Source organism: Corylus avellana, chromosome 10 (genome assembly GCF_965113065.1).
Source record: "Corylus avellana chromosome 10, dhCorAvel1.hap1.2, whole genome shotgun sequence".
Taxonomy (NCBI): Eukaryota; Viridiplantae; Streptophyta; class Magnoliopsida; order Fagales; family Betulaceae; genus Corylus; species Corylus avellana.
Genome location: NC_142499.1, coordinates 3,398,297 through 3,421,935, shown reverse-complemented (window position 1 = coordinate 3,421,935; position 23,639 = coordinate 3,398,297). Strand labels below are relative to the sequence as shown.

The window sequence follows — 23,639 nt, the reverse complement described above, 5'->3', positions numbered from 1 at the left end:
CGTAGTAGAGTTAAACTCTTTTAACCAAATTCACAAGTTGACCAAACTTATCACCCACATAACTTCATCCACGTTTGGGTTGTTCTATAGCGGGTTGGTGCCTTAAACAAGCTACGCGCCCCTGAGTTTTATAAGTGCACTAAAGACATTCCCTAGTCTCATAGGAGACAATACCAAATGTACACTTATATAGGTGGCATTTATCAGGAGTGTCTGCAGAGTACACTATATCACAACATGTAAGGACTATGGACCCATTAGAAATTTTAAACTCATCATTAATCATTATGCATCTTATACTGTCTTACACCATAGTAATAGACTCATCACTAATATTCTCATCAAGATAGTAAATAAACATAGAATGGCATCACCTTACCATGATCACTTACAATTTCATTTTCCATTAAACCTGGTTCATGGGATCTCCAATTATGGAAGTTGAGTATCCATCACAGATTCACAATGTCATTATTTGGGTATCACATCCCCCTCGATATTCACTCACCAGCCTTCTTGCCAATAGCTTGTCAAATGATCTACCAAGTTCCTTTCTTACCTCTCAGGAGGAAAAAAAAAAAAAAAAAAAAGTTCCTTTCTTTCCTTAGAAAGTTCATAGACATTATACCATTATCAATAAGTCGTCTCACAATATTATGCCTTAATTGAATATGTCGACTTTTCTCATTGTAGATCTTGCTCTTGGCTCAAGCTATGGCGGCCTAGCAATCATAATAAACACGCACAAGTAAAACTAGGTTAGCATATTAAAGGCAAATTAATCCGTAAGCTTCGTAGACACTCAACTCCAATTTCAACATTTTCCAATGCAAGTAGCTTAGCCTCGAGGCTAAGTTAGTAGCAAGATCGATCTTGCTATGCAAGTCTATTTTTAAGACTTTCAAGAGATAATCTCTCCAGTCAAAGTAAACGCATAGCCATTGGTAGGCTTTGACTCATCTAAATCATAAATCCAATTAACATCACAAGATCCTTCAAATATAGTATGAAAGCCACATTATGACAAACCACTAGAAGTCAGTCGGTAATCGGTCAAGGATTTTTATACTGAAGTCGGTTCGGTTCGGTTAATCGGTATAACTATTTTTTTTATCGGTTAAGTAATTAACCAATAAGAAATTTTTTTTTGGTAGAACTTATGTATGGTGGATTCTTATTGTGTTAATTAATGGGCCTTTTTTTTTTTTGGTTCAATAAGCCATTTTACCCCAAAAAAACAATTTGGGTCCCAAAACAATCAATTTTTAGCCCAATAAAAAAAAAAAAAAAAAAAAAAAAAAAAAAAAAAAACTCACGGTTAACCGATTAACCGAACCGTTATTAACTGTTTTAACCGAAATTTCGGAATGATTTCTTATCGAAAATAGGTTTATTGGTACCGTTATATCCAATACTCACCCCTCTCAGGGATCTAGAGATAGTATCCCAATGCACAATCCTAGGATTATGAGTATATATACCCAATCTGCCAACATCATATGCAATATCAAAACGTATGCATGTTGTCAAAAACATCAAGCTACTGGTGATTTGTGCATATTTTACTTGTGAAATACCATCACCGTGATTCTTAACTAAGTGTACCATTGAATTGTATGGTGTAGACATAGATAAATAATCAAAGTTAACTAATGTCATTTTTGTAGATATGCTTTTCGAATTTGATCTCTACAATATGATGGTAATCATAATTTTTACTTGCAAATTTGCTAAATCTAACTCGACATGAGCTTGTTCAGAACTTGATTGAAGTTCAATGAAATGATTGGTGTTCTCTATAATCTCAGGTAACTACAATTATATATTTTATGTAATTTAAATATATAAAAAAAAAAATGCTATTTAGTAGATTGAGATGATGTGCTGATAAAAATTAACTATTAAATTTTATTTTTACAAGCCATTGCTGATTCAGAGGCTAATTTTTGCTGCCAAATAATTCAAGTTGCATGACAATCATAAAACAATTTACTAAATAATATTAACTACTATATTCCTTAAAAATTAAGTTAAAAGAGCAATTTACATATAAAGGCTTAATCAATGTAAAATTTTGATTACATACCTAAAACTTTTTTGATAAATTTGGCTAGACCAAAAAATACACTAATCGTAAGTTGCACTAAGACAAGTTAGGCCTCGATTTTACTGTTTTGCTAAATCAAATTGCCCTAAAGTTTTGTATATGTGCTTAGCCCTAGGTAATTTAGGTTTAGAATTAAAAAAAAAAAAAAAAAAAAAAAAAAAAAAAAAAAAAAAACTTTATATTGGTCTCTCAAGAGTCAGCCAGACAAAACAAGTGTTTCTCAATCTCATTCAAACGGTGCGTTTTTCTTTAGCTAAACGTTGCGTTTTGCCAAAAAAAAAAGGCCGTCTTCCCATCTTCCTTCTTCAAGCTTCGTGACCTATCTAGTATCTCCTTACCCCAAACACCAACAGTTTCAGAAGAAGGAAAACGTTGGCGGCTGGGCGTAAATTCCTTGATGAACGTCTGAGGGTGGGCGACGAGGGCATCCAGAAAATTTATACAGCAGGTAAGTGGAATTTTTGGGAGGTGAGGGGGGCATTTGACCTCCCTCCGCCCCTGATTATCACATAAAATCAATGTGTATTAAATCTTGTAATTCGGTTTATCTTAATTAATTTATTTACATGGCTTCTTAGTGATTCTGGTCTCAACACATACTTCACATGGCTTATCCAGTGAATTAGTAATTTGGATTTCTTTCACTTTCTAAATGTAGCCAAGATTTGCATGTTCAAGTTGTATATAGTTAAGAAATCAAAAAGTATGATTTATAAAGAAAAAAATTCCAGTTTACATCTGAAAAAATACTAACAACAATGATCATATAAGCCCTAAACCGATTTATTTTAAACCTTCCAAGTTATAGAGAAAAGCTAATCATACCGCACTATGAACAATTCTAAGTCTAATGTATTGTCCATTTGGGGTAGCGAAATCACCCTCAAATATGCTCAGAGGGGGTGGTTTGGCCACCTCCCATTTGGATGGCTTGACTACTACTCTTTTTTAGTTTTAGTTTTTAGTTTTTTTTTTAAAAAAAAAAAAAAATTTAGTTGTTATATTCTATATTTTTTATTATGGGTGACATATGTAGTAATATGATTGATGCTGAAGTGGACATTTGACGGTTTCTATAAATTTTTTTTGACGGAAGTTAGATGTAAGGACCTTTTTGTTCTTTTAAATATGACATGGCTAATTACAAATTAGCACAACCACAAAGATTAATTTTACATTTGTCCCTTTTAGTTAAGCCAAGCTCGAACAACCATCTAAAGTGTTGCTCAATTCAACTCAATCCTATATGTATGTTTTCCTATAAATTGAAAAGTCTTCCAATTGTTTATTTTAAAATAATTGTTGGTATTACTAATATATGAAAGCCCAATAAAACACCCATAAAAAAACATTGGTATATATATAGCTAAATGTCATTCTCATGTTTTTTTTTTTTTTGTCCCGTAGCTTTTAAAATATCAAAATCTAATAGTAATTTATCACAAATCTAATGGTATTTTAAAAGGCACGTCAGTTTTGAAATAACACAAAAGGAACCTAAAAAGGACTTGTAGAATTACTCCATCGATATATATAAATATATACAAGTGTGAGAAGTTCATCTCGGAAATATTCATAGTTGTTTTCATTTGCTCGAGTGTGGAAGGAGTAGGTTGTGATGAAATGAGTAAATGAGGAATTCAATCCATTAAGGATAGAGGAGATTAATTCATCATCTGTTATGGGGTTACCTGCAGCACCAAGTTGATCTACAAGGAGCTTGGCAGATTGCATACAGTCTGAGCAGGACCATCTCCCAAATTTCTGGCTCTTAAGTCCACGTTGATGGTACTTCCTCCTCCATCAACTTGAGGGGAGTTAAAGTAACTCATCATGCTCCACTCATCACTATTGCCCACTCCACTAATGATATTGCCCACTCGTCACTAATGCTTGGTTACGGAAATGAAGTTTATGGGATTGTCTTCATAATCTACTAAAGGATCTTGGTTGCACTTCCAAAGAAATGAGGAGATTCTTTAGTATTATATTCAAGATAATGATGTATATTCTTTTGATTTAGTTTACTTTATATATATGGGTGCAAGCACCTAGCTCGTGTAACATTAAGCAATTTATCACATTTACATTTTCAATACAAGACTTTTTAGTATATGTACTTAGTAGTCTTGCGTAACATTTTTCATCCAAAATAATGGTTAAATTTGACAAAAATGAAAACTTAGAATATTTTGAAAATTTAGGTATGAGGTGTAGCGAGTCATAATTTGAAGGTGTCTTATGCAATTGGAATAATAGTTATAGAGGGTAAAATATAAATTATTCTTATTTCTAAGCTTAATGGTCTCTACCAATCTTTTCAATTGTTACTTCCTTCGACTACTTATATTATGAAAGAATTTTATAGTTTAATAATGCTTCTAATATTTATTATAAAAGTAGAGGAGTAAGGATAAAAATATTTGTATGATATGATTTTATTTGATTAAATGATCGATTCTATATTTTAATTAGAAAAATTAATTAATTAATTATTATTATTCTAAAATATTTTCTCTTGATGTGGCAAAAAAATAAAAAAATAAAAAAATAAAAACTAGGAAAAATTACACATACCCACTCAAACTTCGTCAGTACCACTTCATTGTCAATTTCTCTCCCAAACTATCGATTGTGTTAAAACTTAAAAGCTGTTGTATATTACCTCATATTCTATTTATCAGTGTAATCCACCTGGTTAATCTCAGTCATCCAAGGATCCAGCAAAAAGCATCCTAGCCATTTATTCCAAACACATTTATATGCCTCAAAATTGATTATGTAGTTTATATATATATATACCACACCAATCATATTATTACACATATCACACACAATAAACAAATTAAAAAGAAAAGAAAAGAAAAAAAAAAACACTACCTCGTTTAGCGAAATGTGGGGTGGTTGAACAACCCTTAAATGTCATGGGGTCGTTTCGGCCACACCCAAAATTACATCGAGGTAGTTTCAACTGTTGGAAAATTATTTGGATGGTGCGAATAATATTAATCCAAAAATTATCAATAAGATAAGTAAAATACGAGACATGAAAGTAGAGTATAGAAATATCTCACAATACTATAGAATTGCACAAAGGTTGATTACTGCCACCTAGAATATTTAACTCGGTACGATCGTATCTCTTGACAAGTAATCTCTTAGAATTAGCACTTCCTAGAACAATGATTAATAGAATAACTTGTATTTTTTTTTAATTTTTTTTTATTATAGAATGATAATCTCACATTTTTTTAAAACAATAGAAATAACAAAGAGTGTACATAAAGTAGTATATTTCAAGTGCTCTCTAATGAGCTTTTTATACATAAAGTGTGAGCTTACTTTGTAATTAAGTTAGCATTTGATTTTTGGTGGAGGCATAAGGAGAATGACAAAATAGTGGCTTGGATGAGTTGTGAAAACATGGGGAAAGCTAAGGTGGTAGGAGGTTTGGGCTTCCAGGACTTAGAATGCTATAATACAGCTTTGCTTGCAAAACAAGGGTGGCGTTTAATTCAAAATCCAGACTCACTTGTAGCAAAAATCTTAATAGAGAAATATCATCGGTACGTTCTTAGACTCTCCATTAAGCAAATGACCCTCGTATGTGTGGTGGAGTATTTGGAATGCAAAATTTTTGCTTAACAAAGGGTTGGTGTGGAAAGAGGGAAATGGGAGGAATATTCAAATTTGGGGCGATAAGTGGTTGCCATCTCAAACGACATATGTTGTTCAAACTTCGGTACATAGGTTGGACACTGAAGCTAAAGTGTGTGACTTAATTGATCAGGAGTTGCAATGGTGGAACATCCCTCTCATTCAGAAGATATTTTTGGAAGAAGAGGTTGAATTGATATGTAGTATGGCTATTTGTCCTCGTACGCAACAAGACTGAGTAGTGTGGGTGGGAAATAAGAATGGCATTTTCTCGGTGCGTACTGCATATCACTTGGCTAAGGAATTAAGTGATAGAGAAGCAAGCGGTTGCTCTATGGTTGATTGTTTGACACCTCTATGGAAGCAAATATGGCGGACTCATGGGCTGAGGGCGGTTAAACTGTTTTTGTGGCAAGCATATAATAATATTCTCCCCCACAAAGGAGAATATTTTCAAAAGGAAAATAACAAGTGATCCACTGTGCCCGGTGTGCCGATTGGATGTGGAGACGGTGGGTCATGCACTGTGGAGTTGTCCTATAGCACGAGATGTTTGGTGGGAGTGTAACGCACGTATTCAGAAAAGCTGTAGTGAAGAGGACGACTTTAGCAATATTTTGCTGAAGCTGTTCAATAGGTTGGAGGTGACAGATTTCGATATGGTAGCTTGCATAGCCCAGCAAATATGGTTAAGACGCTACAAAATGGTGTTTGAGGGAGAGTTTACTCATCCGAAGAAAGTATTCCAAATAGCTGGGGACCAATTGGAATTCCACCTACAAGTAATGCAAGGGGTAAAAGGCGAGACAACGAGCAGTAACCAAGTTGTGGAGAAGTGGAAACCACCGCCTAGGGGGATTATGAAACTCAACTGGGACTCGGCTATTGACAAACAAAAAAAGATGATGGGCGTTGGAGTTGTGGTTTGGGATTATACAAAAGGGGTAGTAGCCACACAATGCATGACGAGGCCTTACATCTGTGCCCCAATGGTTGCAGAAGCAATGGCAGTCTGGATGGCTGTGGCATTGATAGGACAATTGGGATTCACGGCTTCCATTCTTGAGGGGGATTCCCTTGAGGTGGTGCAAGCAATAAGGAGAGAAGAGAAAAGTGGGACCAGGTACGGACTTATTTTGGAAAAAACCAAGGAGCTGCTTCTTGGGTGTCATTCGTGGGAGATTCAACATGTTCGGCGAACTGCTAATGAGGCGGCTCATACGGTAGCAAAAATGGCGGTCTCTCTTAATGTAAGTCAACTTTGGTTAACAACGATTCCCCCTTGCATTAGGGATATTGTAGTAGCTGAATAAGCTTTTCTTGATTAATGAAATCATTCAGTTTTCCCTCAAAAAAGAAGAAGCTAGCATTTAACAATAATAATAATAATAATATTTATACTTATAACATGATCATTAAATTACAATTTTTTTGAGATAATTAAATTACAATTTAAGTATTAATATATTATCACTATAATTTATATGATTATATCATATGATGAATTGATCATTAAATCATATGATTATATAATAACAAATATATAATATATAATATGACATAAGTCATTAGTCATAAGTCTACAAGTTAATCATATTATTCATATTATTCATGTACAATGATAAGCACATTTCATATAATATCAAATTAATTATTAAGTGGCATTGAATTAAACAATGTCTTACTTATATCCGCAATTGAAGTATTGATGTATTATCATTATAATTTATTGACATAATCAACTAATGATTAAATCATATGATTATATAATAACAAATTTTATATATATATATGATGACATAAGTCATAAGTGTAACGTCCCACATCGCCTGGATATGGAGATGAGGATGTGCTTAAATGTATACTACACCCTTAATGACAACAACGCGTTTTAAAGCCGTTCTGGTTTGTGGGAGCCAAAAGCGGACAATATTGTGTGTCATTGGGGTGGGATGTTACATATAGAATCAGAGCCATTACCCAGCCTGAGATGGGGGGAGCGTGCACAAGCCCATAAAGGTCGCTAGCGGGCGCTCGCTGGGGCGGACGCCAAGAATGGGCAAATCCCATGAGGGTCGCCAGCGAGGACGCTGGGTCCTACATCACCTGGGTATGGAGATGATGATGTGCTTAAATGTATACTACACCCTTAATGACAACAACACGTTTTAAAGCCGTGATGATCATGATCCCATCAGAACTTCGCAGTTAAGCGTGCTTTTGCTGGAGTAGTACCAGGATGGGTGACCTCCTGGGAAGTCTGGTTTGGGGGAGCCAAAAGCGGACAATATTATGTTTCATTGGGGTGGGATGTTACAATAAGTATATAAATTCGTACTAATACAACAATTAAGTATCTAGAGATTTAGTTCTAATGTCTGTTATAATATAAATTTATAATGTTTTCCCATTTCTGCACACAGGTGGGACTAGCATGAATTTTCTTGGCTTGAATCCACTTAGAGTGTAAATGAGACAAAATGGTAATAGAAGTAGAAGTGAATATGATTATGTTTGCGTTGGGTTTCTTTGGTTGATTGAATTTTTATTTATATGCTGAATGCGAGTTTATGGATTTATATACTAAATGTGTGCTTATGGATTATGGCTATTATCTTTGATTGTGGATTTTTTATTGGCTTTATTTGAATGTTGTGTACAAGTGAAATGATGATTTACAATAATTGTTGTAATTTTATTTGTATTATATATTGTGTAGAAGGTGACCTACAAGGATTTTGGAAATTTGATTTATATGTTGTGTTTAATTCCTTATTTAAGACATTGATAAATGTTGATTCTTAACAAGTTATGAAATGCATTTAAGGACTTTTTTTTAGTACAAGTAAATGTAAATTTGTAGTCAAATATTTTAGATTTTTCAATATGGGCTCCTTTTATACTAATTTGGCCCAATTTGAGGTATATAGCAAATTTTGATGCTAAAACGATCCCAAAATGACAAAAAATAAAATAAAAAGAAGGGAAAAAAAACGATTAAAGTGAGCCCCAAAAAAATCCAAACTCTCACAATTGGCCAAAAAGGACCAACTTGTAAAAAGCGGTTAGCGGAGGCGGTTAACCACCTAGTGGTTTGCGGTTTGTAAATTTTTCTAACCATCTAGACAGTTACGGTTAGCGGTTTTAGCTACTAACCGCTAATCGTAACCACCCCTACCTATATAGTCTTGTATTCATATTTTAACACGACCTAAACCCGACATGAGACATAATGACAAGCAATTTTGGACAAAACCCGTGACCCTGACACGAACCCAATACAAAATTAGAGAGTTATGATTGATGGGTTTTACCATTTAATTAAATAAGTCGGGTTATGGTTAACCTATATAGTCTTATACACATGCTTCGACACAACTCGAACCCGACATGCAAATACGAATTGTCACCCATAACTAGAAGCAATTATTTATTCTGTTATTCTCTCCTATTAAAATGTTGATTAAATGATTAAATTTATCTTTTCCTATCAGTTTAAGCTTTTGGGATAAGTGATAATTTAAAATGGTATCAAAACCTTTTTGATCAGATTACATTTAATATATAAGTTCTATAAATAGAGCATTTTGTATTGTAAACTTATCTAGCGAATAAGAGCAAAATGTAGCTTTAAGGCTTTATCCTATGAATGTAGGTTATAGTTTGAATCACGTAAAATCTCGTCTTTATTTTCCTTTATTCCGCTTTCATCATCAATTTTTGGCCGTTTGTTGGTCCAATCATTATTTGGTCTATTGTTGGTCCCTTATTGATCCAAACCCATTTTTGGTCATTTGTTGGCCCAATGTCTTTTGCTTTTGTGGTATTATTTAAAACCCAAGCCCATTTTAGCCCACAATTGGCTTTCATATTTGGACCATAGTTAGCCAATTTTTGTTTGGCCTTTGTTGTATTGTTTAAAATTCAGGCCATAATTGGCCTAATTCAACCTTTTGTTGGCTTTCATCTTGGCCTATAGTTAGCCTTGTTTTGAAGAAGAAAACATGTCTTTGTGTGTGAAGCATTTAAAGGATGTGTCTCTACAATAAATAACACCTTTTAAGTTTAGTATATAATTTCACATGCCAAGTCCAAGAGATCAGATCGACAAAGGTGTTATTTATCATTCATCTGAATAGGAATGGAAAAGTTTGAACCATCAAAAGCATTGCCAATTTTTTGTTTGGGTTAATAGAGGCTAAACCCATCCAAAAAAAAAAAGCATTGGCGATTTGTTATTTTATTTGTATCAAGACATATAGCATAAATCTCCTTTCAATGAAAATTAACAAATAACATATATATACTCAAGCTCATGTGATATGAGATGTATTAAATATATATAATAGGAGATGATGCATTTATTATGTTCGTAAATGTTGATTCCCTTTTCAAGTTATGGAAGCCTAAGTAGAACCTCCATTCTCCCTTGGAGTATAAAACTCAACTGCTATTCCACCTGATTGTTGAGTTGGCCTTGCATTTTCTTCAAATCCCTGCAAAAAGAACAAACCAGCAGTGAAGTTTCAACATCAGGGAAGATGTATATCATGAAAACATATTTATTCATAAGCACTTACCTCGTCAACGGCTTCCCTTAAGGCATTCACTTGGATCTTTGAAACCATCTTCACCTATAAAAGAGAAGTTTATGTGTCAATAGAAACTGCATCTATGGAGTAAAGAGCCAATAATACTAAAAATTGTGGTTTTAGCAACAGGGACCTTCTTGAATATTGTCCAAGTGACATTCTCAGTGCATGGAGGAGTTGTAAGAGAACCATTGTATCTGTAATACTCTTTGCTGTCAAAGATAATCTCTTCTGGGTTAACCATCCCCAGATTTCTCTCTTCTCCACTCCCAATTGATGTTATCTTGGGGTACAGCTGGAGAGGGCGAAGAGGAAGAAAGAAATCAATATATAAGTTCTTTAGCATCTTCTTAGCAAGCCGGTTTTTAAAGATGAGTTCCATCCAAAATTTGTATCATGCATGCAAACACATTTATGGATGCGTGGAAGCAAATTAAAGAGAAAGCCATTTAAATACCCTCTCAAGGAAGGGATCAGGGAGGCCATAGTTGTAAAGAATTCCAACAACAGCAATCTTTCCAGTGGAGCTATTATGAACTACATGAATCTCCAAGTCATACCTGAAAACAGAATTTGCAGAAAAATAGATGTGAAAGATAATGTGTTGAGTTGGGTGTAGTGTATATTAGTTAGCATGGAAGATTTTTCAATGAAAACTGAAGAAGGCATGCAAACAAATGACCTTGTTCCATTGAATGTGTGCTCAGAGGGTGAATGCCAATGACACTCCTGCAGCTTGTAATCAGTCCCATTTATGGTAATTTTTCCTGCATCCTGTGTCCACTCCACCTGATAAAACATTCAATGAATTGTAAAATTGAATCAATATCAACTGACTGATCATAGCTTAGAAAGATAACATAATAGGATCCAGTGATGCAGGCTTCTATAGCCTGATTTGGATTGATCATCAAATAAAAATACAACTACAGAAAGGGACAACAAAATATAGACAGAAGCAGAAGCTTACTGCAATGTCGTATCCATTGTTCACCAATACAGCAGGAGCTGGTTTGTAGTGCCTTTTTAATTCTCCTAGAGTTGGAGAAACCTGCACCTGCTGAATATCAATAGGAGACTGCATTGTTCCATTACCACAAGCTATCCAAAGTGGATTGAGTTGGCCCCAATCCTCTGGCCCTGTACCACTTCCTTCAATGTAACTAAATGGAGTTTCAGCATCTGTTCTCCCACCCCCCCCACCCCCCCCCCCCCCCCCCCCCCCCCACCAAAAAACCAAAGGAAAAGAAGTGAGACACAATGTGACATTCCTTCCTTTTTTTTTTTTTTTTTTTATATGTCAAAATTCATCCATTTTCTAAAAACTCACCAAGAGAAAGAAAGAGAAAACATACCCACTTCAGAGTCGAGAGCTGTGGAGAAGTGGTGGGATGAGAGGATGAGAGAAATGAGAAATACAAAGATGGTGGTGGGATTGGTCTGGAAGAAGATCATCATGGTGCTTGCTGCTCTTTTTGCCTACTCTGTCACAAGGATGTTGGTGACTTGGTGTTTTAAAAAAAAAAACAAAAATTACATCAATGAAAATTATTCAATTTCTTTTATTTCCTAGTGCATTGGATTGTAAACGAATCGAGTTGTTTGTTTGTATAAGTTCAACTCGAGCTCGGTTCTTTTAATAAATAAGTCGAGCTTAAACAATAATTTTGACTCAAATATTAAACGAGCAAAACTCGCATTTTATCTCACTTCGACTCATTCTAGGCTTATGTGTTTAATTAGTCAATTTGTTTTTCTTAAATTGGTACATTTCCAAGCAAAATAAGAGTAAAATAGTCTTTCCAAAATATCTTTTATGCACTTAGTAGTCTTGCGTAACATTTTTCATCCAAAATAACAGTTAAATTTGATAAAAATGGAAACTTAAAATATTTTGATAATTTAGGCCGGAGTTGTTGCTAGTCATAATTTGAAGGTGTCTATGCAATTGGAATGATAGTAATAGAGGGTAAAATATAATTTATTCTTATTTCTAGGCTTAATGTCTCTACCAATCTTTTCAATTAATGTTACTTCCTTCGACTATTTTTATTATGAAAGAATTTTATAGTTTAATAATGCTTCTAATATTTATTATAAAAATAGAGGAATAAGGTTAAAAATATTTGTATGATATGATTTTATGGGATTAAATGATTCTATATTTTAATTAGAAAAATAATGAATTAGTTTTATAATTATCTTTTCGTAGTATTATAATTATCATTATTCTAAAATATTTTTCTCTTGACATGGCAAAAAAAAAAAAAAAAAAAAAAAAGAAGAGAGGAAAAAGTACACATACCCCCCTCAAACTACCACAACACCACTTCATTATCAATTTCTCTCCTAAACCATCAATTGTATTTAAAGATGTTATATATTACCTCATATTCTATTTATCAATATAATTCACCCGGTGAATCTCAATCATCCAAGTATCCAACAAAAAGCATCCTAGCCATTTATTTCAAACACATTTATATGCCTCAAAATTGATTATGTAGCTTATATATACTATACCAATCATATTATTACACATATCACACACAATAAACAAATTTTTTTTAAAAAAAAAACTTAAGGAGGTGGTCGAGCCACCTCCTTTAGCCAAATGGAAGGTGGGCGAATCACCCCTAAATGTCATGAGGTAGTTTCGGCCACACCCAAAATTACATCGGGGTAGTTTCAACCGTTGGAAAATTATTTGGATGGTGCAAAAATTATTGTAAATAACAAATAATATTAATCCAAAAATTATCAATAAGATAAGTAAAATACAAGACATGAAAGTAGAGTATAGAAATATCTTACAGTGCTATAGAATCACACAAATGTTGATTCCTACCTTCCAGAGTATTTGACTTGGTACGATCGTATCTTTTAACACGCAATCTCGAAAGATTAAACTATAACGTCTACCTTCGTTAAGAATGCATTTCTAAGAATAAAGATTAATAGAATAACTTGTATTTTTTTTTTTTTTCAAATGATAATCTCACTTTTTTTTAAAACAATAGAAATAACAAAGAGTTTACATAAAGTAGTATATTTCAAGTGCTCTCTAAAGAGCTTTTTATACAGAAAGTGTGAGCTTACTTTGTAAGGAAGCATTTAACTATTTAAGGGTCATAAAGGAGCCATGGACAAATAGTTATTTGGGTGTACAAAAAAAAAGTGTAGAATTGAATAGTAATTAAAGACCAACGTTTATTTACGCCAACGACAAAGTGAATGGCTTCAAAAAAAAAAAAAAACAGGAAAAAGGATTCTCTCCATTTCAAAATTCCTCCATTTCTTTCATTTAGTGTATTTTGAATGGTAGTGTTGTCCAAAAGTTTTAATGATGGTAGTGCAATAAATGCAATACCCTTCAAAATGCACTAAATAGAAGAAATTGAGGGATTTTAAAATGGAGAGGATCCTATTCCAACAAACAGACCCTTTAAGAAATTGAATGCTAGTGCCAGCAAGAAATTCATTAATGTAGTAGCTTGAAGTTTAAGGAAGGAGAAAATAGCTCAAAATGGGATCAGATCCTCTTCAATGGACCGAAAGCTAATGGTCCAATTTTTTTTTAAAGAAATTCTAAGACCATAAATAAGACATATATCTCATTAATAAAAAAATAAAAAAAATATTATATATTTTTTCATAAATAGGACATATATCCCATTAATAAAAAAATATATATATTATATATTTTTTTTAAAAAATTATAAAACAAATTTATAAAAAGTTATAAAAAATTAAGGGGTGGCCAGAAGCGGACCACCCCCAAGAGCCAAATGATTTTTTTTAGTTTGGGTTTATGGGGGTGGCCGGACCACCCCAAAGGGCTTTGGGGTGGTCCGGCCACCCCCTATGGCCAAGATGGGGTGGCTGGCCACCCCTTATTTTTTTATTAATTAATTTTTAATTTTTTTTTTTAATCTGAAATATTATTTTATTATTATTATTATTTTTTTGTAGTGGCGTAGATGTCTTATTTGTGGCTTTAAGATTTCTAAAAAGAAATTTCGGCCATGAACTAGATATTCTCTAGTCCATTATGGATTGGAAAGGATCCTATTCCCTCAAAATGTGTTTGTAAAACACGTAAACTACAACAATCTTCCGCATCTTATAAACATTGGAATAGAAGAAGATTCAAAGCATGCATTGATGTCGCACCCGAAGGTTTTAACAGCACATAAAATAAATAAGTAAGAACTTAATGAATCGTAGTAGAGTTAAACTTTTTTAACCAAATTCACAAGTTGACCAAACTTATCACCCACATAACTTCATCCACGTTTGGGTTGTTCTATAGCTAGTTGGTGCCTTATACAAGCAACGCGCCCCTGAGTTTTATAAGTGCACTAAAGACACTCCCTAGTCTCATAGGAGACAATACCACATGTACTCTTACATAGGTGACATTCATCAGGAGTGTCTGCAGAGTACACTATATCACAACATGTATAGACTATGGACCCATTACAAATTTTAAACTCATCATTAACCATTATGCATCTTATACTATCTTATACCATAGTGATAGACTCATCACTAATGTTCTCATCAAGATAGTAGATAAACATAGAATGACATCACCTTACCATGATCACTTGCCATTTCATTTTCCATTAAACCTGATTCATGGGATCTCCAATCATGGAAGTTAGGTATCCATCACAAATTCACAATGTCATTATTTGGGTATCACATCCCCCTCAATATTCACTCACCAGCCTTCTTGCCAATAGCTTGTCAAAGATTCACAATGTCATTATTTGGGCATCACATCCCCATCGATGTTCACTCACCAACCTTCTTACCAATAGCTTGTCAAAGATTCACAATGTCATTATTTGGGTATCACATCCCCTTCGATATTCACTCACTAGCCCTCTTGCCAATAGCTTGTCAAAGGATCTACCAAGTTCCTTTCTTACCTCTCAGGAAAAAAAAGAAAAAAGAAAAAAGAAAAAAAAAAGGTTCATTTCTTACCTTAGAAAGTTCATAGACATTATACCATTATCAATAAGCCGTCTCACAACATTGTGCCTTAATTGAATATGTCGACTTTTCTTATTATAGATCTTGCTCTTAGCTCAAGCTATGACGACCTAGCAATCATAATAAACACGCACAAGTAAAACTAGGTTAGCATTAGGGTTGGTAATTTTGACACGATCCGTGAACCCGACACGAAGTTAACAGGTATTGAGTTTGGGCTTATCAGGTTCGGGTCTTAATCGGGTCTACCCAATTAAGACATGATTAAATTCGTGTATGGCGGGTGGTCGACACGCCAGACACATTTAATAAATGGGTCTTGCAGGTCAGCCGAGTCTCGGGTGACCCGCCATACCCATTTAATTTTTTTTTTAAAAAAAACCTATGTCTAAGTTCTAACTAAGTTAACCCCAACACTTACTGAGTCACTCACAACTTCACTTCATTGGCCTATTCCTTGTTTTTCTGTTACTTTTTCTATGTGGGTCTATATATTAAAACATTCTCTTTTAAATCATTATTTATATATTAAAATATTCTTTTTTAAAACTTTTTATTCTTCTTGGACAGTTAGGATAAATTTGATTAGTCCTTTGGCCCAAGAGATCCCTTTATTAAATTATTTTTTTTTTCCAATTTTGATTAAGGTTTTTTTTTTTTTTTTTAAACGGATCGGGTCAGGTCGTGCTACTTGTTTAGCGCACTAGTCGGGTCGTGTCTACCTGATATGACCCAGTTATGCTAAACGCGTTAAGTGGGTCATGTCAGGTTACCCAGATATTTTTCGTGTTATAATCGTGTTAAACCCGCTAACCCGTTTAGCTAAACGGGTCGTGTTCGTGTCTCGGGTAATTGGGTCGCGGTTCTTAACGGGTCCTAATCGTGTCTACCCAGTTGCCTGTTTTGCCAGCCCTAGTTAGCATATTAAAGGCAAATTAATCCGTAAGCTTCTTAGACACTCAACTCCAATTTCAACATTTTCCAATGCAACTAGCTTAGCCTCGGGGCTAAGCTAGTAGCAAGATCGATCTTGCTACGCAGGTCTATTTTTTAGACTTTCAAGAGATAATCTCTCCAATCAAAGTAAACACATAGCCATTGGTAGGCTTTAACCCATCTAAATCATAAATCCAATTAACATCACAAGATCTTTCTAATATAGTATGAAAACCACATTATGACAAACCGATATCAATTGTGCCCTTTAAGTATCTCAGCTAGAGGTGGACAGATTAACCGTTTACCGCCTACCGACTGCGATTGAACCGACACAAACTGCCTACCACTAGAAGTCGGTCGGTAATCGGTCAAGGATTTTTATACTGAAGTCGGTTTGATTCGGTTAATCGATATAACTATTTTTTTTTTTATCGGTTAAGTAATTAACCGATAAGAATTTTTTTTTTGGTAGAACTTATGTATGGTGGATTCTTGTTGTGTTAATTGATTGGCCAATTTTTTTTTTTTTTTTTTGTTCAATAAGCTATTTTACCCCAAAAAAGTAATTTGGGCCCCAAACCAATCAATTTTTAGCCCAATTTTTACCCCAAACGGTGCGTTTTTCTTTACCTAAACGTTGCGTTTTCCAAAAAAAAGAAGGGAAAAGCCATCTTCCCATCTTCCTTCTTCAAGCTTGGTGACCTATCTAGTATCTTCTTACCACCAAACACCAACAGTTTCTGAAGAAGGAAAACGTTGGCGGCTGAGCGTAAATTCCTTGATGAACGTCTGAGGGTGGGCGACGAGGGCATCCAGAAAATTTATACAGCAGGTAAGCGGAATTTTTGGGAGGTGAGGGGGGCATTTGACCTCCCTCCGCCCCTGATTATCACATAAAATCAATGTGTATTAAATCTTGTAATTCGGTTTATCTTAATTTATTTATTTACATGGCTTCTTAGTGATTCTGGTCTCAACACATACTTCACATGGCTTATCCAGTGAATTAGTAATTTGGATTTCTTTCACTTTCTAAATGTAGCCAAGATTTGCATGTTCAAGTTGTATATAGTTAAGAAATCAGAAAGTATGATTTAGAAAGAAAAAAATTCCACTTTACATCTGAAAAAATACTAACAACAATGATCATATAAGCCCTAAACCGATTTATTTTAAAACTTCCAAGTTATAGAGAAAAGCTAATCAAACCGCACTGTGAACAATTCTAAGTCTAATGTATTGTCCATTTGGGGTAGCGAAATCACCCTCAAATATGCTCAGAGGGGGTGGTTTGGCCACCTCCCATTTGGATGGCTTGACTACTCTTTTTTAGTTTTAGTTTTTAGTTTTTAGTTTTTAGTTTTTTTAAATTTTAATTGTTATATTCTATATTTTTTATTATGGGTGACATATGTAGTAATATGATTGATGCTGAAGTGAGCATTTGACGGTTTATATAAATTTTTTTTGACGGAAGTTGAATGTAAGGACCTTTTTGTTCTTTTAAATATGACATGGCTAATTACAAATCAGCACAACCACAAAGATTAATCTTACATTTGTCCCTTTTAGTTAAGCTAAGCTCGAACAACCATCTAAAGTGTTGTTCAATTCAACTCAATCCTTATGTATGTTTTCCTATAATTTGAAAAGTCTTCCAATTGTTTATCTTTAAAATAACTGTTGGTATTACTAATATATGAAAGCCCAATAAAACACCCATAAAAAACATTGGTATATATATAGCTAAATGTCATTCTCATGTTTTAATTTTTTTGTTGGTCTTGTAGCTTTTAAAATATCAAAATCTAATAGTAATTTATCACAAATTTAATGATATTTTAAAAGACACATCAGTTTTGAAATAACACAAAAGGAACATAAAAAGGAACATAAAAAGGACTTGTAGAATTACTCCATATATAAATATATACACGTGTGTGTTTGCTCATGATAGATAACTAAAACTTGTAAAGTTAGAACTCACAATTCGGTTTGTAAAACCTTAGCAAGAGAGAGCAAAGGCATGGCGAGCTATGACCTCACTCCGCGGATTGCGCCGCACTTGGACCGGCACCTAGTGTTCCCGATATTAGAGTTTCTCCAGGAGCGCCGTCTTCACGAGGACGAGCAGATCCTCAAGTCGAAGATCGAGCTTCTCAACAAGACCAACATGGTCGACTACGCTATGGATATCCACAAGAGTCTCTATCATGCTGAAGAGGTCCCCCAAGGTCTCTTCCTGTTCTTCTCTATAGGAATTTTTGGTATCTATTTATATGAGTATATGGTCGTCTGGTTCTTAGAGGTTTGTGTTTGTGTGTGTGATTTCAATCTGCGTAGATATGGTGGACAGGAGGGCGGAGGTGGTGGGGAGGCTCAAGGCGCTTGAGGAGGCGGCTGCACCTCTTGTCACTTTTTTGCAGAACCCAAATGCAGTGCAGGAGCTAAGATCTGATAAGCAGTACAATCTCCAAATGCTCAGTGAACGATACCAGGTCTAATCTAATTGATTCGTTATTTATTTATTTTTAAGGAGGTTTTGGTTGTGGGTTTAACATTCTTATTAGTAGTATTGGATTCGATGGGATGTTTGGTTATATTTGTTTAGTATTTGGGTCTAATGGAAATATTTTATTTTGTGGGTAATTGAAGTGTGTTGACAAGTGGTGCATTGCGTATGTTGGAAAATTAGAAATTATGCGCAAAATGAAGGAGAGATATCGGTGAACTGTTGTGAAATTGGCCAAAGATATTTTAGATGCATTGTATTAGTTTGGCACCTAGAACATTGAACATTCCCCTCTTCTGCTTGAATTTTTTTTTTTTTTAATAGATCCCACTTCTGCTTGAATTTTAACCTATGGATGATGATTTTTTCTTACCAGATTGGAACAGAGCAGATAGAGGCTTTATATCAGTACGCCAAATTTCAGTTTGAATGTGGAAACTACTCTGGTGCTGCTGATTATCTGTATCAGTATAGGGCTTTATGCACAAATAGTGAGAGGAGTCTGAGTGCATTGTGGGGAAAGCTTGCAGCTGAGATTTTAATGCAAAATTGGGATATTGCTCTTGAAGAGCTTAATCGGTTGAAAGAGATAATTGACTCAAAGGTTTTTTTTTTTTTTTTTCATATTCCACTTCTTCATGGTATGCACTCAGTTTTTTTAATGTTTCAGTGAAGATATGTTTAGCAATGGTGATTTTTTTTTTCTTGCAGAATTTTGCATCACCAATGAATCAGGTGCAAAGTAGAATATGGTTAATGCACTGGGGTCTATTCATCTTTTTCAACCATGACAATGGAAGAACACAGATCATTGACCTGTTTAATCAGGATAAGTATGCCTTCTGGACTTGACAGTTTCTATTCTATTTAGCTGGTTTTGAAAAATTGCTTGCTTTATGGTACCCAACTCTAATTTTTGTTAAATACTCCCCCTGCTAGTCCCCCAAACTATGAACTTTGAAGATTGTCAATATCCCTATAATAATTCAATCATCGCTTTGGCTCTTTGTAAATTGTAATACCCTATTATTTTCTCAATCCTTATCATCGTCTGTATGTAATTCATAAAACAAGTCTGTGTTATTTTGTTCATTATCTTCTTACTTTTCTCTAGTCTTTCTTTTGGATTTGCTTGTTTTTTCCAGTTAGACAACTTGGGATCACAATTATGGAAAAAGAAAAAAACACAGTACTGGCTTTGCTATAGAATATGGTTATTTATTTTCTATCTTTTCTTCCATCTTATGATCAGTTATTTGACATTTGTACTTCCTGCTTAATACATGCCTAGTTTATAGTGGAATATCAACTTCTGAAAAATATGGAGTTTAAGCAGTTGGATCTCTATAAGTGCCTTGCTTTTTTTCTTTTGGTTCACATGGCTTGACAGTCATAAGTGGAGAACCAACAGATATGATTTCACCTAGGATGTTGCATGGTTGGTCAAGGATAATCTTTGGCATTAGTTTTATGCTTCCCAATTGAGAGCTTCTAACATGCACATTTTGCATCGGCTGATGCTTAAGAACTTATGCTTTTGGTTTGATTTTCAGTTTCTATTCCACCCTTTGCATATTTGTCGACTTTTGTTGTATATCTGCTAAATTCAGATTTTTTCATTAAGCCTAATCTAAGAATATGGGATGTTCTTATGTCAGGTATCTTAATGCCATTCAAACAAGTGCTCCCCATCTTTTACGCTACTTAGCCACTGCATTCATTGTCAACAAAAGGAGGAGACCTCAATTCAAAGAATTTATAAAGGTTATTCAGCAAGAGCAACACTCTTACAAAGATCCCATTACAGAATTTTTAGCATGCGTGTATGTCAATTATGACTTTGATGGGGCTCAAAAGAAGATGAAGGAGTGTGAAGAAGTAAGTTTCCCATACCTTAATTTTCAAGAAAAATAAAAATAAGGCATTTCCCATACCTTGAGTGGCTGGGTTTGCCCAATGAGAATGTAAGGATCAAATTTTTTATTTTTGGTGTTTATTTGGGACTTCCAGGCTATTTTTGGATATTTTTATTTTTCTGAAGTTGTCCCTTAGAAGTATGCAGGTCAAAATCTTCTTTTAAGTGTACCTGTATTGCTACTTGAAAGTAGTTAGTTGTAAGACTAATATCACTTTTGCAAACTCTCTAACATTTCTCAAAGTTGATCTCATTTATACTGTCAGATCACATTTTGACTTCTGAACTGACTTTTCATAATCAAAGGTGTACAATGTTTGTGAACAAAATTTTTGTAAGAGTAGCATTACTCTAGTAGTAATACCATGAATAGCATCTCGTATCCCTTCCCTTGAATAGCATTACTTGGTAATATTTTAGTTATAGCTTAGGTTTAAATTGTGCTAACCCATTATGACAATGTAGGTAATATTGAATGATCCGTTCCTTGGCAAACGAGTTGAAGAAGGAAACTTTTCTACTGTACCACTACGAGATGAGTTCCTTGAAAATGCACGCCTATTTATCTTTGAGACCTACTGCCGAATACATCAGCGAATTGACATGGCGTATGTACCTGCTCTTTGATATTGTATTCTGCAGTATCATATATGGAAATATAAACTTTTTTACATATTAAAAATATTTTAATTGTTTTTGGGGAAGGGGTTTGAAATATATCCCAGCAATCTTGCTTCTTCCTTTTTTGTTGATGTCTTATCTTTATCTTTTACACAATTGTTGACATCAGGTCATTCTTTACATGTCGAGTTTTCTGAAAAGGCTTCCAGCTTCTGATGGATTTTGCAGAGGAAATTCACTTCCAAATCAGATTTAGAGAAATGAAAATATAGAATATGAGTGATGAATCTATTAACTGAAACGCATTAATTCTATGTTAAAAAGTTAACTTCCAAACTAGATTTTGAGAAATGAGAATATATATAATCTGAGTAATGAGTTATTTAACTGAAACACATCAAATCTATGTTGAGCTCCTCTTTTGAGATGACTTTAAAATGAACTTTGACTGTAGAATTTGCTCGATGTGTATTTGTTTGGATCACATATTAGAATTGCAACATTAATGGCTTCTTACCACTGAAGCTCTGTTTGAGTTGTTAAAAGTATGTTTGATTAAGTTGTTTATGGTTGGCTTACTTTGCAAAGATGTCTGAAATTGTCACTTTTCTTTCATTTTGTGGCATTACTGAATCCATCATCAAGAGCATACCAATTGTGTTGAATTTGAATTGAGATTGCTTTTGTGGCAGAGTGCTTGCTGACAAATTGAATTTGAATTATGAGGAGGCTGAGAGATGGATTGTGAATCTGATCCGGGGCTCAAAGCTTGATGCCAAGATTGATTCACACTTGGGAACTGTCATTATGGAACCCAATCATCCCAACGTGTAAGTGCTAGATATTTAAAATTGATACATAATTATCCTTAATGTAGCGTTTTCTCAAGTTTTTTCTACTCAAATTTGTTCCCTCATCATTCTTTCTTGACCTGCCTGTTAAATTAATTTTCACATCTCAGGTATGAGCAGCTAATAGACCACACAAAGGCGCTTTCAGGACGCACTTACAAGTTAGTCAGTCAACTCCTGGAACATGCACAGGCAGCACAGCCTGCACGTTAAGTTTGGTAGTGAAGTTTCAAATAAGTTATTTCATCATTTCCCTAGTTATCCAGATTTCCTTTCCTTTGGGTTGAGTGAAAGATTCAAATTACTCCGCGTTAACGACTAGATTATCAATTCTGGCAAGATAATTATATGTTTTTGTTCCCAAGGCCTGCTGTTAACTTGTTCAGATTTGAAGAGATGTTGCTCTTTTTCTATACTTTCTTCAGTTATGACAATGGAAAACTGCTGGACCCAATTTTCTGCCTGCCTAGTTGTCCGACTATAATCCAAATGAAAGTATGTTCGGTATTATGTCAACTGGAATCTGTGATTAATTGGTTAATTCGCATTTTGTTCTTATGAATAGATAATAGAGAAAATTACATTGGATCTACGATGATGTTTCTCGAAATTATTTTTTTTGCTTGTTTTTGGAAAAGACACCCGTAGTGTTACGTACATCAGCTTCTCTTCTTCTGCTTATATAAATAAAACATATTATTTTGCTACAATGGTTGCCTACCTTTGGATAAGTACTGTAACAAAATGTTCTCTATTTTATTTTTTTCCCAATAACACGAGCCTTTATTTTATTGTTCTCCCTCTCTCCATCTTTTGCTTCCCTGTTCCGGACGTCCACAGAGAGAGGACGAAGAAATTCTGCTAAAGGTTGGATTCTTGAGATTTTTCGTGTTCTTGAGAAACCATTAATGTGAGAAACCTGGTAGACAAGTTTTTTTTCCAAGCTAGATTGGAGAAAATTCTTTCAATTCCTTATTTATTTATTTATTTTTGTTTGACATGTCCGCACAAGAGAGGGAGGAGGATTCGAACTAGCGATTTTTGCTTCATTAGGTGTGATCTCAGTCGATTGTGCTGATTCTTAGGGACCAATCCTTTTTTTATTAAACAATAGAAATGGACAATTTTCTTCAAAATTTCCTTCAAACCCATTAAATTGACATTTGTTTTTAAAATGCACGTGAGAATCACATGTTATAAAAATATATATTAGTTTAATAGAGCGTGTTGGAGAAATTTTCTCCAATCCAGTTTAGAGGAAAATTATGTCCGTAAGAAAAATCCATCTCATAATCTACATGATCTGCCACATAATTCCAATGCCATGGGAGCAATAGTGCTAAGGCCACCATAGCCACCGTTTTTTTTTTTTTTTTTTTTAAAGCAAATTGGGAAAAGGGCTACAAGGATCAAAATACCGAAAACAGAGTAAGCTCCTGAACAA

At 34.2% G+C, this 23,639-nt stretch overlaps 3 protein-coding genes and 1 long non-coding RNA gene across 5 annotated transcripts; 3 read left to right on the top strand and 1 right to left on the bottom strand.

Moving 5' to 3' along the window:
* Positions 1-2,404: 2,404 nt before the first annotated feature.
* On the top strand, positions 2,405-4,222 carry LOC132161907 (uncharacterized). The gene is made up of 2 exons (XR_009438183.2): positions 2,405-2,555; positions 3,805-4,222. It is a non-coding gene; the product is annotated as an uncharacterized LOC132161907 (long non-coding RNA).
* Positions 4,223-6,423: 2,201 nt separating this feature from the next.
* On the top strand, positions 6,424-7,077 carry LOC148583254 (uncharacterized). The gene has a single exon (XM_088511045.1). It carries the CDS (start codon positions 6,424-6,426, stop codon positions 7,075-7,077), a length of 654 nt encoding a protein of 217 aa, XP_088367171.1.
* Positions 7,078-10,139: 3,062 nt separating this feature from the next.
* Positions 10,140-11,840, bottom strand: LOC132161793 (alpha carbonic anhydrase 4-like). Its single transcript, XM_059571985.2, has 7 exons — positions 11,712-11,840; positions 11,327-11,538; positions 11,039-11,145; positions 10,814-10,916; positions 10,490-10,651; positions 10,345-10,398; positions 10,140-10,260 (listed from the first exon to the last, which is right to left on the bottom strand). The coding sequence occupies exons 1-7, from the start codon at positions 11,812-11,814 to the stop codon at positions 10,171-10,173; spliced, it is 831 nt and encodes a 276-aa protein (XP_059427968.2). The 5' UTR covers positions 11,815-11,840; the 3' UTR covers positions 10,140-10,170.
* A 5,127-nt stretch (positions 11,841-16,967) lies between these two features.
* Positions 16,968-22,711, top strand: EIF3E (eukaryotic translation initiation factor 3E). Of its 2 annotated transcripts, none has more exons than XM_059607614.2 (9): positions 16,968-17,128; positions 18,310-18,530; positions 18,640-18,794; positions 19,185-19,412; positions 19,520-19,641; positions 20,467-20,686; positions 21,189-21,331; positions 22,037-22,174; positions 22,306-22,711. In XM_059607614.2, exons 2-9 carry the CDS (start codon positions 18,323-18,325, stop codon positions 22,406-22,408), a joined length of 1,317 nt encoding a protein of 438 aa, XP_059463597.1. In that variant the 5' UTR covers positions 16,968-17,128; positions 18,310-18,322; the 3' UTR covers positions 22,409-22,711. The 2 variants fall into 2 exon arrangements, with proteins under 2 accessions (XP_059463597.1, XP_059463596.1); XM_059607613.2 differs by having other exon boundaries at positions 18,306-18,530.
* Positions 22,712-23,639: the final 928 nt, after the last annotated feature.

Coding starts and splice junctions, on each gene's coding strand:
- LOC148583254 (XM_088511045.1), top strand. CDS start 6,424: ATGGTAGCTTGCATAGCCCAGCAAATATGGTTAAGACGCTACAAAATG.
- LOC132161793 (XM_059571985.2), bottom strand. CDS start 11,814: ATGATGATCTTCTTCCAGACCAATCCCACCACCATCTTTGTATTTCTC. Junction 11,539..11,711: donor AGCTCTCGACTCTGAAGTGG/GTATGTTTTCTC, acceptor GTGGGAGAACAG/ATGCTGAAACTCCATTTAGT. Junction 10,399..10,489: donor CTTGGACAATATTCAAGAAG/GTCCCTGTTGCT, acceptor TCTCTTTTATAG/GTGAAGATGGTTTCAAAGAT.
- EIF3E (XM_059607614.2), top strand. CDS start 18,323: ATGGCGAGCTATGACCTCACTCCGCGGATTGCGCCGCACTTGGACCGG. Junction 19,642..20,466: donor GACCTGTTTAATCAGGATAA/GTATGCCTTCTG, acceptor TTCTTATGTCAG/GTATCTTAATGCCATTCAAA. Junction 21,332..22,036: donor CATCAGCGAATTGACATGGC/GTATGTACCTGC, acceptor CTTTTGTGGCAG/AGTGCTTGCTGACAAATTGA.